General features: G+C 40.1%; 2 protein-coding genes across 2 annotated transcripts; one reads left to right on the forward strand and one right to left on the reverse strand.

Moving 5' to 3' along the window:
• Window positions 1-253: 253 nt before the first annotated feature.
• On the forward strand, window positions 254-2,415 carry LOC127449118 (probable G-protein coupled receptor 173). Its single transcript, XM_051712310.1, has 2 exons — window positions 254-286; window positions 413-2,415. The coding sequence occupies exon 2, from the start codon at window positions 472-474 to the stop codon at window positions 1,588-1,590; it is 1,119 nt and encodes a 372-aa protein (XP_051568270.1). The 5' UTR covers window positions 254-286; window positions 413-471; the 3' UTR covers window positions 1,591-2,415.
• A 6,351-nt stretch (window positions 2,416-8,766) lies between these two features.
• On the reverse strand, window positions 8,767-15,180 carry LOC127449129 (toxin MIT1-like). The gene is made up of 3 exons (XM_051712324.1): window positions 15,109-15,180; window positions 9,517-9,642; window positions 8,767-8,892 (listed from the first exon to the last, which is right to left on the reverse strand). Exons 1-3 carry the CDS (start codon window positions 15,178-15,180, stop codon window positions 8,767-8,769), a joined length of 324 nt encoding a protein of 107 aa, XP_051568284.1.
• Between the last annotated feature and the right edge of the window lie 478 nt (window positions 15,181-15,658).

Here is a 15,658-nt window from a genome sequence, read left to right on the forward strand (position 1 = left end):
GACAAGACATAACGGAATCATACGTGCTCAGTCGCGATGGCTACAATGGACCGAATGCGTAGCCTAGCGCAACGTAAGATTGATTTCGATGAATCATCTTGAGTGTTTTTTTTTTTTTTTTTTTTTTTTTTTTTTTTTTTAGTTCGCTATGATTTCGCCGAAAAATGTCGCCAAGCTCATTTGTTTTTCTTGTACAAATAATGGATTACCCAGGATCAGGTGTGAAGAATGAAGCATCGTTGCGATCCTATGACGCCGACAACACTGGAAACAGACTACATTCGATGTAAGGAATGGTGCACTTTAAGTCTCGGATCTCTAAACTCTTAGAGGTATGGCAATATAAAAGACTCCCTACTGATTTGTAACGTTCACGTATTTGTATTTTGTTGGTGCCAAACTGGGGGACCAGGACTGCTTGATGTCGGATTACAGAGCCAGGGCTTGGTTGTCAACAGTGTGCTTGCGCAGATGGCGAACACAAGCGATCCGGGGGAAAGCAACCCCTCGCTTCAGAATTATGCCATCACCGCTTCTGCGGTCAAACTGGCCTTGCTGGGACTCATCACCTGCGTCAGCCTGCTCGGGAATATCGTGCTATCCCTCCTGGTGCTGAAAGACAGCTCCCTTCACAAGGCTCCGTATTATTTCCTCCTCGACCTGTGCGTGGCAGACATCATCCGCTCGGCCGTGTGCTTCCCGTTCGTGATGATCTCCATCAGCAACGGCTCCGTGTGGAGCTACAGCATCATCAGCTGCAAGATCGTCGCGTTCATGGCCGTCTTGTTCTGTTTCCATATCGCTTTTCTGCTCTTCTGCGTGAGCGTAACGCGCTACATGGCCATCGCGCACCACCGGTTCTACTCTAAACGCATGACGCTATGGACATGCGTCGCGGTCATATGTATGGTATGGACCCTCTCCGTCGCCATGGCCTTCCCTCCGGTATTCGATGTCGGGACGTATACATTTATTCGCGAAGAAGCGCAGTGTGTATTCGAGCACCGATACGTGAAAGCCAACGACACGCTGGGTTTCATGCTCATGTTGGCTGTGATCGTGGGCACGACGCATGTTGTGTATGTCAAAATGCTGTGCTTTGTTTACGACCACCGTAAAATGAAACCCGCTCAGCTGGTTCCGGCGATCAGCCAGAACTGGACCTTTCACGGGCCGGGGGCGACGGGCCAGGCGGCCGCCAACTGGATCGCGGGATTCGGACGCGGTCCGACGCCGCCGACATTAGTTGGCATCAGGCAAGCGGCACACAACGCCAACCGCAGGCTGCTCGTCCTGGATGAGTTCAAGATGGAGAAACGGATAGGGAAGATGTACTACATGATCACACTGGTGTTTCTGCTCTTCTGGGCCCCGTATATTGTGTCGTGTTACATTCGGGTGTTTGTGAAGGGCAACGCGGTTCCTCAGGTGTACCTGACCGCGGCTGTGTGGTTGACGTTCGCCCAGGCGGGGGCGAATCCCATCATATGTTTAATATTCAATAAGGAGTTAAGAATGAGATTCAGAGCCTGTTTTCCGTGCTGCCTGACTACACAAACACCCACGGAGCAAACATTTTACACGGTTTGACTTCTCATTGGCTATGAAGTGGATCCAAAGAATATTTGGAGACCTAAGCCAAATTTAAAAAGTATTACTCATTGCATTAGTTAAATAAATGCCATTTGTTTTGATATTTTATTATCTAATGCAATGGCATTTGTGCATTTGTAAAGGAATAGTTCATCCAAAATGAAATTCCGCCATTATTTTCCTGTTTGAACAAAACCTGTATGACTTTCTTTCTTCTGTGGAATACAAAATGAGATGTTAGACAGAATGTTTAGTCTCAGTCACCATTCACCTTCATTAAGAGAAAAACATGCAATGAAAGTGAATGGTAACTCCTTTTGTGTTCCAACGTAAAAAAAAAAAAATAAAAATCACACAGGCTTAGAACATCATGAGGGTGATTCAGTGACGACATATGTTTCAGTTTTGGATGAGCTATCCCATTAAATGTCCAAATAATTTTTGGGGCCACGGCATGTCATATTTCTTTCCTTAAGAGGTGAAATCACAGACCTGTTCCACCATTGCATATCGGAAGATGCTTATCCACATTTATGCAATCCACATATTGATGTAAATTATGTATAACAATAATTTATTTCTATTTTGGACTATTCTTTATATCTAATATGTAATATATTTGCTATGACCTTGATAGACTTTTTGTGTCAACAAAATGTCCAGAGGATTTATACTGCTGTATCACATGGACTAAATGTGAATAATGTCCCTCCCACATTCCCTTTACATTGATACTGGAAAATTGTTCTCAGTGGACGTGAGCAAAGTCAGCTTTTAGCTGATGGATCATTGTTGGTGACCATGATTTGTATTTTAATGCAAATAAACCATTGATTATAAATGTGCTGTGCTGGTGTGCTAAAGCAATATTAGAATCAAATGCATGGAGAAATGCAAGCAAAAGGTATTACAGGTTGGGGATTTTGATGTTGACTCGACTAAACTGATGTAAAACGTCTGATTTTTGTCCTTATTTTGCTAAGCTTCCATCTCATTACATGCTCTTAAATGTTGTGGGGGAAAGCATACTGGGACATAATGTGATGTTTCAGACACCCTCATCCAGGGAGTAATTTTTGGCTTCGTATCCATCCCCCACCCTCCCTACGGGTGGTTATATAATACACAGTCCTTTTTTCCTGAACCTCCCCTCAGTACAACTCCATCTCTATATTAGTGTGATCTTCTGTGTTGCACTGACACAATGAATGCAAGCCACTGGAGATGGTTGTGTAATAAGATTATTTGTCTTCAATAAATGTAAACAATGCATCCTGGGCAGTTGCTTTCTGCACGAGAGCAGGAAAAATTCAAAGAGAGAAAATATTTCCTGTTAAAATGGAAGACACTGAGGGGTACACATCGCCCAAAATATTTAGATTAGTGGTAATAATAAAATTGCATTAGGGCCCTCTAATCTTGAGTAAGTGGTTATTAGCATACTTCTTAAAAACTTTAAGAGGTAAAAATATTAATTTAAAGCCCATTAATATCACATGACGAGCACAGTTTTCTGTCCTTTAATGTTGATGCACTTCCTATTGAAATGAGAAATTAAGGCAAGACATATCAAAGGTCTTGTCCCCTTTTAAAAATAAATAAATAATGGTAGCACTTAACAATAAAGTTCCATTTGATAACATTCATTAATGCATTAGGTATCATGAACAAACAATGTACAATATATATATTTTTTACAGCATTTTTTAATCTTAGTAAATGTTAGTTAATAAAAATACAATTGTTCATTGTTAGTGCATGTTAGTTCATAATGCATTAACTAATGTTAACTAATACACTTTTGATTTTAAAAATGTATTTGTATATGTTGTAACTAACATTAAACAAGATTAGTAAATGCTGTAAAAGTATTGTTCATTGTTAGTTCATGTTAACTAATGTTGTTAACTAATGTTAACAAATGGAACCTCATTGTAAAGTGTTACCATAATAATAACAAAAATGTAAGCTTTAGTTACATCACATGAACCATGATTTGCAAGGAGTGGGACAAACTCATTCTAGAGAGCATGTTATTGGACAAAAATGTTTGTTGTGTAACATGAGTCATCAGTATTTAAATCACATATCTGCTATGCATTTAAAAGTGAAATTTGTCAACATTTAGGAGAATATACACTGGCGGCCAAAAGTTTGGAATAATGTACAGATTTTGCTCTTATGGAAAGAAATTGGTACTTTTATTCACCAAAGTGGCATTCAGCTGATCACGAAGTATAGTCAGGACATTAATAACATGAAAAATTACTATTACAATTTGAAAAAAATGTTCAGAACGTCTTAAACTACAAAGAGTTCCTCCACGTGCAGTAATGACAGCTTTGCAGATCCTTGGCATTCTAGCTGTCAGTTTGTCCAGATACTCAGGTGATATTTCACCTCACGTTTCCTGTAGCATTTGCTATAGATGTGGCTGTCTTGTCAGGCACTTCTCACTCACTTTACAGCCTAGCTGATCCCACAAAAGCTCAATGGGTTTAAGATCCATAACACTCTTTTCCAATTATCTGTTGTCCAATGTCTGTGCTTCTTTGCCCACTCTAACCTTTTCTTTTTGTTTTCTATTTAAAAAGTGGCTTTTTCTTTGCAATTCTTCCCATAAGGCCTGCACCCCTGAGTCTTCTCTTTACTGTTGTACATGAAACTGGTGTTAAGCGGGTAGAATTCAATGAAGCTGTCAGCTGATGACATGTGAGGCGTCTATTTCTTAAACTAGACTTTGACTTTGATGTACTTATCCTCTTGTTTAGTTGTACATATGGCCTTACACATCTCTTTCTGTCCTTGTTAGAGCCAGTTGTCCTTTGTCTTTGAAGACTGTAGTGTACAACTTTGTATGAAATCTTCAGTTTTTTGGCAGTTTCAAGCATTGTATAGTCTTCATTCCTCAAAACAATGATTGACTGATGAGTTTCTAGAGAAACCTGTTTCTTCTTTGCCATTTTTGAGCTAATATTGACCTTAATACATACTATTGCATACTGTGGCAACTCAAAAACAAATACAAAGACAATGTTAAGCTTCATTTAACAAACCAAATAGCTTTGAGCTGTGTTTGATATAATGGCAAGTGATTTTCTAGAACCAAATTAGCAATTTAGCATGATTACTCAAGGATAAGGTGTTGGAGTGATGGCTGCTGGAAATGGGCCTGTCTAGATTTGATCAAAAATGACTTTTTTCAAATAATGTTGGTGCTGTTTTTTACATCAGTAATGTCCTGACTACACTTTGTGATCAGTTGAATGCCACTTTGGTGAATTAAATTACCAGTTTCCTTCTGAAACAGTAAAATCTGTACATTATTCCAACTTTTTGGCCACCAGTGTAAATATAGATGACCTCAAAGCACATGGACTAAAAGCCTCAAACTCTAGTATAAGGCCACATCCACAGTAATATCTTCAGTTGAAAATGCATTGATTTTGCTATGTTTACAACTCTCATCCACACTGGAATGGCGTTTTCCTCCACCAAAAACAGAGACTTTAGAAAATGCTCTCTTGTACTGTATACTTTTGAAAACGATGGTGTAAAGAAACCGACAATGAATTGTGGAAGTGACCTTAATTTTTTAGGGCCTTTGTAGCATCTGGACCAATCAGACACACAATTATTCATTATTTAATGAATAATCCAACAGACGTCTCAAGACCGTAACAAGCAAAGGTCCAAGTAGGCCCAAGCAGACTCCGAGATGTCTGCTCTCCCACTAATCATTATCAGCTTTTACTCCCCCTTTGCTGACACTGGTCCAGCAACTAGTGGACCTCAGATACATTCCAGGTAGGGGAAGGTAGCCACATGCAAAAGCAAAGGAATGTGGGGAAAGTTACTCACTCCTTTCCCCCATAGGAAAGACACCTAAAACCCATAAAACAGACTTTTCTTCATTAATTTATAGACAAACTGTTCTATAAATGAACATGTTTTCCTCAGGACATTGTGTGTATGATTATTACTGTCTAGTATAGTGTCTTTTGTACTGTATACCATTTTGTGCATGCTTTATGATGTAGCTACTAGATAATGTAAAATTATTGGTATCATGCTTCCTATCAAATTAATCCTTGTGTGATGCCCTAAACATTGGAGTATAGCACCCCCTTATAGCATGCATTGTATGCTTGTTATATTAATCAGAGCATAAAGGGGCACAAACTGCTAGCTTACTCCAATCATGCAAATGAGTCAACTTCCAAACAAAGGAACTTTTCCCGCTGGAAAATTGCACCTTTCTCATTGGTCAAGCCAAACTCGAGAGGAGTGACCTCCCTCAGGAGTTAAAGGGCACTGTCGGAGTGACCTCCCTCTTTTCTCTCTGCTCTCTCTCTCACTTCCTTCTTTCTCTCTCTCTTCTGCTCATGGTTGCTGTTCGTGTGGGACCGGAAACTCCCGGTCTGACCGCGAGGTTGCAGGCCGGCAGGCCTTAACACATCAAGCCATGTGTAACTTCCTCGACCATAACGGAGTCAAACTAACACCGCATGTTCATCATAATTTCTTCATTCAACACGGAAGAAACTGATTGCAACTTCAACACCATCGACTCAAGGAACCATCAAGACTTTCTCCTGAGACTGCATCCGGACTCTCTCTCAACAGCATTGCAAGTATCGTTAACTAACTAAACAGAGGTTTAGTATAAGCTGTGAACCCCTTTGTTAACAAAGGTGCTTTGAAGTAAGAAACTGATGGTTCTTTCAGATGGTTAAATGACTCTTTTCATAGCTTCATTCCCCTGTTCTGTTCCGGTTTCATTCACTTTCACTTTTCCATTTCCCATGTATGCGTGATTTGTGTGTATGTGTTTGTTTAGATTAGTTACGTGTTCGTGATTTAGTTAAATAAAGCTTTTGTGTACATTCTTGCGAGTTGATTCTGGTCTGCTTGTAAATCAACGTCAATTTAACGATTTGATCACAGCTACATGCTAAGAAAGAGTTATTTTTCTGTGGCCATGAAAAATATCCTTTCTGAGAGTTGATAGACGATCAATACAGAGTGTTCACTGGACGAATAGATTAATTGATTGTAATGTTAATTCAGCTACATCAAGTTAATTCTATTAACTGATCCAAATACTTATAATTGATTATAACGAGTTATGATTAATTATTCATATTCCCCTTTTAAAGATAATTTCACTGTGATATATTTTGATAAATAATCTCATCCATGTTTTTAAAAGATTTCGCTTCAAAGCTGTACCTAAATATGTGTAATATTATTTTCAATAAGCCATGAGAATAATATTACTCCAATAAGATAATTAATCATAATTCCCTTATTAAAGCTAATTTCTCACAATGAGATGTTGTATTACGATTTTAATGGTGGAGAATTTTATTCAGACAAATAATCTAGTTATTTGTCATTTATCTAATTTATAATAGTTGTCGAACATGACTTATTCCATTATAAATTTCCTTACATAATAATGTAAAATAAGGACAGTTTAATTTAATTCCTAGCTCACACATACTGTTTCCCTACATATAATGGTGGAGGTATGCGGGCACTTTAACCCATCCCGTGTACATTTATGCTACCAAATTCGCTACACCTTTAAGCTTTCCCTTTTAGGCCACATCCACACTAATAAGTTTTTGGTTGCAAACTATTTTCATTTCCTAACGTCATTGTTTTCAAAGTATTCCAAACTAGAGAGCGTTTGCAAATGCCAGTGTGGATGAGAGCCGTAAACGTAGCATGATCAATGCATTTCAACTAAACACGTTACAGTGAGGACGTGGCCTTAGAAGTTTTCAGAAGAATTTTTGCAGTTTCTTCATCGAGAAACACTAACTGATAATATCGCAAAGAATAATGACATTAATGACTAGCTTTTGTGATCCATCTGCGTCCATCTGTAGAAATGTGAAATGGTCCATCAGCAATTTAGAGCATTTAATTTGAGTGGACCTTTTCACCCACAGGAGAGAAAGAAATAGGCCACAAGCTGCTGAGCTTTTAACACTATCCGACTGTTTTCAGACCAGTATTAGTTTATCTTTTTACATTTTCAGCCGCAGTCCTTATCAGGATGGTGGCTGCAGATCAGCGCTCAAGGAAAGTATATAGTCCAATGCACTTGCCTTATTAAATATACATTTCTAGCTGCCCTGCATTCCTGCCTTGTGTAAAGATGCACTCATATATTGCTTCTTTTTGGCCTTCTTCCAGCTAATGCATTAATACAGCAGTTATAGTCTGGTGGAGAGAAACACTTATTGAAAAGCAAGCCATGAATATTTTATACAACACAGTTCAGTGTAAACTTTTCTCCATCTTCTAGTGCTATGTACAGTTTATTGTACTGTATTTAGACTCTAAGTGGCAGCTAAAATGTTTCTTCCAAATCTATGCGAAAGCTTATATAAACATTACAGAAAAGTTAGGGGAAAAAAAGCTTTTTAAGCTTGTCTGTTATTTAAGGATGGCATTTGAGCTCTACATAGTGTTCTAGCTGTAGCAGCCTGAATGTTCTTTAGCACAGCAATGGACAATAAATAAAGTGACAGCAGGCTTTAGCCCAGGCCAGTTTTCTGACTTTGATGCACTGAACTGAGAAAGGAGTAGTGGAACTAGAGTAAGCATTTTCCAAATATCACTGTCAGAGTGGTTTTATAGATCTTTTATAGGCTCACCCAACAATCTAAACAATATGCCAAATTTGAATATTGGACTATATTTTACAGGTTATGAGGAGCATTATTTTAGTTCAAATGTCTTGCCATAGAAGAAGCTTTAGGTATAATCATAACTCTCAATTACAGAAAGAGAATTACTGTTAATAGGAATCTTGAAGCAAAAATAAAAGGCAAAATTTACACACTGAAACCACTGTAACTGTTAATGATATGATACATTATCACAGATACATAAGTATGGTTCAGTAAGTTCAGTAAATATATGAACATTTGTTAATTTTTTTGTTTAAACACCTTTTCTTCACATTGCTCTAATAGCAACACTTTAGCCATGCTAATATTCTATATTTGTAACATTTGCCTTTATCTGTATTTTCTCAGACCTAATTGATCAATTTATCAATAAAATAAATTCCTCTAAAAACAATACAGATAAGTACACTTTTACAACTATACACTTTATACATGGATTAGCACATTATGCTGCCATAAATCTTCATCAGAGGTAATGATCCTGGAATGGAAATGGTGGGAGACATTCAGATTTGCCATCAGTTATGGTGATGCAGGATAGGTTGGGCAGACAAGGGCATGTATGATGGAGTCTCTTGCCAAAGAACGGCACCTAAGCAGAAAACAACAAGAAATTACTTGAAATTAGAGATTTAATGCATTACAAATAGCACTTGTACATTAAACTTCTATTTTTGTGTGTATTTCTATTTACTAGTCTTTATTATATGCATAATATGTTAGTGTGATTAATATATATATATATATATATATATATATATATATATATATATATATATATATATATGTAATTGTATATATATATATATATATATATATATATATATATATATATATATATATATATATATATAATTTTGCTATTTTTCAAATATACAGAAATGCACCTGCAACTCTTACAACTTATTTGCAATGATGCAAACAAAAATTAAATCTACTTTTTGTAGTTAACACATTCAGTTCCAAGAAAGGAAAAAATAGGCCTATATCTAATTGTTAGGTTCTACAATTTGCATAGAAGATGCTCATAATGTACATTTTTGCAACGATGCTTTTTGCTCGTCTCACTTGTAAAAATAACCTACAACAGATTCTATATTTTTCTAACTACATCAAAAATACATTTGAAGATAAAAAGGAATGAATAACGAAGGCTTTGATTAGTAAAAAGCATGAGGAGAAAAGGGGGCATTAGGGAGGAAGTGAGAAAACGAACCTTGTGGCTCATTGGATGACACTCCTCTCCCTTCTGACCCATCGGAATACACATTCGCAGGCTCCGGATCCACAGGCTGACTGCACAACACATGCCTCCTCCACATTGTGAGTCTTTCTCACATGCCTAAAAAAAAATAAATAAATAAATAAAAAAACACAAAAGCAGGTCTTTGGGCCTTTTTCTCATTAAAAATACATCAATATTTCACAAACCAATGATGAAATATTCAGTATCCACCAGAGGTGGAGTCTTGATCTTGTGGTCTCAGTCTTGTGACCTCCCTAGACCACATAAACATTGCCTTGGTCTTGGTTTGAATCTGGGTCTCAAGGGGTCTAGTCTTTGTCTTGACTCGAACTCTAGTGTCTACCTTATATAGTAAAATAGCCTTACACCCATTCTTAAGTATTTTAATGCTATTTTTAATGCAGTGAGTAGGTGCCAAACAGGTGGCATAAGACTTTCTCTTGGTGCAGTTGCATGGATCCAGGATACTGATTTGCCTTGACAGGTCATGTAGGTTGGAGATCTCGGTGTGTTTGAGGATGGCTTTGCCTCTATCTCAATCTACATTAAGCCAGGGGTGTTCTGACAACACTTTCACATATTTTGGGAGCACTGTAGACTGCTCTCATGACAGGTGTGGTGGAAATGCCGCAATGGACATTCTTGTCAAATGCCACAGCACCTTCACTGACCCCTGAAATGCTCAGTGAATTAGAAACTTTGGTGTTAAAGGAATATTACGGGTTCAGTATATGTTAAGCTTAACTGAAATCAATTTATTCAAATTTCAATGTTAAAGTGAGGCACTTACAATGGAAGTGAATGGGGCCAATGTTTGGAGGGTTTAGAGGCAGAAATGTTATAATTTTTTAAAAGCACTTACATTAATTCTTCTGTTAAAACGTGTATTATTTGAGCTGTAACACTGTTTAAATTGCTTGTTATGTCAGCATGGCAACTGAGTTGTAAAATTGGATATAACTTTACACAGAAAAGGTAAGCAAGTAATTTTATCACACTAAAGTCATGTTAACATGCATATTGTTTATGTCTTGTGGCTATACTTTTGAAACAGTGAGTATTTTAATGTGTAGGATTGGCCCCATTCACTTCCATTGTAAGTGCCTCACTGTAACCTAGATTTTTGTCTTTTTTTTTTTTAAGAAAACGTTGGACGATTTGAAATAATTTGTAGTAATCAACATCATGCTACAAATGCATTTAATTGAGCTTAACTTGTATTGAACCCAGTATATTCCTTTAAAGAACTTTACAATTGTATGCGATGTACTGTATGAATAGATGCATTACATAATTAAAAACATTAATGTTTGTTAATGTGTGTTTTATTTTCAAAAAAACCTTGTGGCATGGGGGGCGTGTTCATGTGTCTGTCTGTGGGAGAGGGAGAGCGGTAAGGCTCGTCACCTGGATTGTGATTACTCTAACACCTGTCTCTCATTATAGTGATGGCAGAGGGAGACCTGATAAGGCATGCCAGAGCGTCAGTGTGGGAGAGAGAGAGTAATCACAACCCAGGTGACGAGCCTTACCGCTCTCCCTCTCCTAAAGACAGACACATGACCATGCCCCCATGCCACAAACCTGTATTTAAATAAAAAAATTAAAATAAAGCACTGCAAAAATGAAACAATATTGAATATTTCATTAATATTTCTAAATGACAGCATAAAATTGTGCCTGCTGTTTAGAGGCATTTTTTAAATAATTATTTGTAAATGGACGATAACGAGACAAACAGACCCAGAAGCAGAGGAACAGTTCAAATTATTTATTTACAATAACTTAGGTAGATGAGAAGTGCGCGCCTGTGCCGCGCAAGGGGCAATCCTTCACCCGACATGCAGGCAGAGACGAAGTATCCTCCGTGGAGTACCAGCTGACACGCAGCAAACTGGAAAGCAACCTCAGTCTCGTCACGCAGGCAGAGACGAAGTATCCTCTATGGATGACCAGCTGGCACGCAGCAAACTGGAAGGCAACCACACTCCCGACACACGGGCAACCAACAGATACACGAGACATTGCCAACTAGGCAGAGAGAGTGAGGTTATTACTCAACATCAAACAGCTATCTATAATGTAAACACATTACAAACTACAACAAACTACATTCAACTTTAAACCATTCAGCAAAGGACAAGACACATGAGGGGATTAATATAGGCATGAACAAACAAGGGTCAGGTGCCGCTTGCAGCTTAAAGTTGGCATGATCAGCGTTCCCATGGAAACAATCAGGGTTCCCATGGAAATGCTGATTCCACGTGCCAGTGGCACCTGAAACACATGAGGGCAAAAACATCAACACGCTTGTAACAAAACAAACAGAGAATGATGATGCCATGGTCCTCCTCAGACAAAACCCAATCTGTCAAGGTGACAGGACCGTGACATCACTGGAGAGTGCATGGCCATAACTCGTGCATGGCGGTAACCAACAATCGGACCTGTGCGCTCACACAAAGAACAAACATGTGACAGACAGGGGACGATGATGCCATGGTCCTCGTCAGACAAAACCCAACCTGACAAGGTGACAGGACCATGACAGTACCCCCCCCCCCCCCCCAAAGGGAACATAAAAAACAACAACAACAGGAAATACAACAGAAAAGGAGGGAAGGGAGGGAAACTAGGGAGAGAGTTTTAGTAAAGGGGTGTGGTCCAGAGGCCTGGGAGGAGGCTTCAGGGCAGAGGAAGGGTCTGGTGGCCTGGGAGGCATCCTCAGGGCAGAGGGAACAGTGAACTGGGCAGCAGCCACTGGACAGGTTTCAGGAGGGAGTGGCTCAGGGGGCAGAGCCGTGGATGGCTCAGGCGTGGGCACTGGTTGCGGCTAGGGAGCAGCCTCTGTGGTGATGGCCGCTGGCCGCATTAGGGGAACAGCCTCCACAGCAATGAGCACTGGCAGCTGCAAATGGGGAGGGGCCTCCGTGGCCATGGGCACTGACAGAGGCTGGGGAATGGCCTCTATGGCCGTAAGCACAGGTAGTGACAGGGGAACAGCTTCCGTAGCTGTGAACACTGGCAGTGACAGAAGAACAGCCTCCATGTATGTGAAGACCGACGTGGACTGGGGGAACAGCCTCTGTGGCTGTGAGGACAGGCAGTGACAGGGGAGCAGTCTCCGTGGCTGTGAGCAAAGGCAGTTACTGGGGAACAGCTTCCTTGGCTGTGAGCACTGGCAGTGATAGGGGAACAGCCTCCGTGGCTGCGAAGACCGACATGTACTGGGGATCAGCCTCTGTTGCTGTGAGCACTAGCAGTGACAGGGGAACAGCCTCCGTGGCTGCAAAGACCAACATGGACTAGGGAACAGCCTCCATGGCTGTGAGCACAGGCAATGGCAGGGGAATGACAGCAACTGGGGAATGGCCTTCGTGACCAAGGACGCTTGCACTGGGACAGCCGAGGCTTCAGGCGCTAGTTCTGGGGCGGTCGAGCCTTCCGGCACTGGCTATGGGACGGACGAGGCTTCAGGAGCTGAATCGTTGACAGTAGCAAGTGTGGGTGCTGGCTCGTTGACCGTGGCAGACGTGGGCGTTGGGAACAGCAGGGAAACAGCCTACTTGCCCGTGGGCATTGGAAGGAGCAAGGAAACAGCCTCCATGGCCATGGGCGCTGGCAGTGGCAGGGGAACAGCCCTCGTGACTGTCAGCAGCAGCAGGGGAATGGCCTCAGTGACTGTGGGCACTGGCAGTGGCAGTGGAATGGCCCTCATGGCCGTAGATAGTGGCCGCGGCAGGGGAATGGCCTCGGTGGCCGTGGATGCTGTCAGTGACTGAGGAACAGGTGCCTGGCTCCTCCTCCGCCTCCTCCGGGTGGTGATAGGTTCATCACACTGCAGCAGGAGCGGATCAAATACTCAGCAGTGCTCCATGGTGAATACTAAGTACAACGTGCAACAAGCACGTCCATTGTCCCACATGGCGGTTCCCCAATCAGCGGCCCTTCCGGTGAGGCACAGGATGATGTAAGCCACCTTCATTCTGTCCAACGGGAAATCAGAGGGCTGTGTTGTGAAGAACAAGGAACATTGCGAAAAGAATGTGCTACAGGATACAGCATTACCTGCAAATGTGGCTGGAGGGGGAAAGCGTGCTTCAAAGCGTCCAGGAGCCAGAGGAACCGCTGGAGCTGGTAAGGAAGCTCCCTGAGATGGGCCAGCATCAGGAGATAGGCGGAGCTGCTGAACAAAGGAGTTATTTACAATAACTTAGGTAGATGAGAAGTGGCTGCACAAGAGGTAATCCTTCACCCGACATGCGGGCAGAGGCAAAGTATCCTCCGTGGATTACCAGCTGACATGCAGCAAACTGAAAAGCAACCTCACTCCTGTCATGTGGGCAGAGACGAGGTATCCTCCATGGATGACCAGCTGACACGCAGCAAACTGGAAGGCAACCACACTCTAACACGCGGGAAACCAACAGATACATGAGACAGGGCCAACTAGGCAGAGAGAGTGAGGTTAGTACCCAACATCTTGGAACAAATCAAACAGGGAACGATAATGCCATGGTCCTCGTCAGACAAAACCCAACCTGATAAGATGACAGGACGACCGGAGAGCACATGGCGGTAACTCGCACACGGCGCTAATCAACAACCAGACCCATGCGCTCACACAAAGAATGAACACAAAACACGAGACAGACAGAGGACGATAATGCCTCAGTCCCATCAGACAGAAACCCAACCTGACAAAGTGACAGAACCATGACATTATTATTTGTTTATTATTTATATATTGCTTATTTAAGGCAATCCACATAATGTCAATGGGATTTTGAAAAAAAAAAAAAAAAAAAAAAACAGACTGCATTAATTTGCCTCCCTGTCGTTGGTTCACAATGGCTAAGCAACATTTTTTTAGCATAAAAAAAAACACAATTTAGGTAAACATTCATGTGAAATAAACATTAAACTCAGTAAATGTCTTTTCTCAAAGAGTAAAAAAGAATTGAGATTCAAAAATGAAAAAGGAGATTTAAAAATGAATGAAACTGTAACTTATGTTTTTTCCCCAAAAATGATCATCAATCTGTATCGTTACTGTCTCTTAATTAACATTAGGAACTTTTTTTTTGCAAGACTTATTACATTTACACCAGAGATAATGTTAACATAAATCTCCTCTCTAGGTTTCAGTCCAGTGATAGTATCACACTTGTCTGCAGATTAAATATTCCACCAATTGTTTTAAATTATGCAATAGTGAAAAAAACAAACAAACAAACAAACAAACAAAAAACTCTACATCAACACTTAAATACAAAAGGCATTTCATTTAAAATCTTTTAGAAAAGATGCAAATTATTATCTCAGTTCACTTGTATAATATAAACATGAAACCAGTGATTTTCAATCTTTATAAATAATAACATTTATACTAATGTCATACCACAGAATAACAGTAAATAATACAATATAAAAGCATATCAAACATGAAATATTATTAATACATTTCTATAAATAGTTTTAAAATATTAAAATTAATATGAAATATTACAGTGTTCAATCCAATTGGCCAGAATGATATAAATTGTAAAGGACACTCACCCCTGTAATGACTGCAGTCGAACCATGTGACACCAGCAACAGGCAGAGAAGGAAAGAGATGCTGGACCTCATATTCTTTAAATGCTGCCTTCACCTCAGGTTTCGCTCCCCTGGGGTGGTCCAAGCACTTTAAAATGATCTTTTGCTTAAACACCAAAAGAGTGTATTTTTTGCGTTTTGTTCTTTTCCTTAGGCAGCAATGTCCAACAGGTGCACAAAGTTGGCACGTAATGTGTGAGTGTGTGTATGTACACCCAAGAACGTGAAGAAAGGCGGATTCAAAGTTGTTCCGATGTGGGATGGAAGGCTTATAAGCACTGCCCTCCATTCACAGTTATCAGTGAGTCACTCTATCACGTATTCATAGATGAAAAAATATGAAAGAGGGGAACAAAAAAAAAAAAACCAAGGTAACATCAGTCGAACCCCCCACCACCCACACTCCTAACATATAATACACCCACTACTCAATTATTTCCAGTTAAAACATTACCTGAGAAATTTGAAAAATCATGATAAGTAATTACAGAATTACAGGGGTTAACAGACC

The sequence above is a fragment of the Myxocyprinus asiaticus genome, chromosome 12 (assembly GCF_019703515.2).
Source record: "Myxocyprinus asiaticus isolate MX2 ecotype Aquarium Trade chromosome 12, UBuf_Myxa_2, whole genome shotgun sequence".
Taxonomy (NCBI): Eukaryota; Metazoa; Chordata; class Actinopteri; order Cypriniformes; family Catostomidae; genus Myxocyprinus; species Myxocyprinus asiaticus.

Excerpts from the sequence above, each read along its gene's own strand:
- LOC127449118 (XM_051712310.1), top strand. The coding sequence starts at position 472 with ATGGCGAACACAAGCGATCCGGGGGAAAGCAACCCCTCGCTTCAGAAT.
- LOC127449129 (XM_051712324.1), bottom strand. The coding sequence starts at position 15,180 with ATGAGGTCCAGCATCTCTTTCCTTCTCTGCCTGTTGCTGGTGTCACAT. Across the intron at positions 9,643-15,108 it reads CGACTGCAGTCATTACAGGG|GCATGTGAGAAAGACTCACA; the intron begins GTGAGTGTCCTT and ends ATTTTTTTTTAG. Across the intron at positions 8,893-9,516 it reads GTCATCCAATGAGCCACAAG|GTGCCGTTCTTTGGCAAGAG; the intron begins GTTCGTTTTCTC and ends TTTTCTGCTTAG.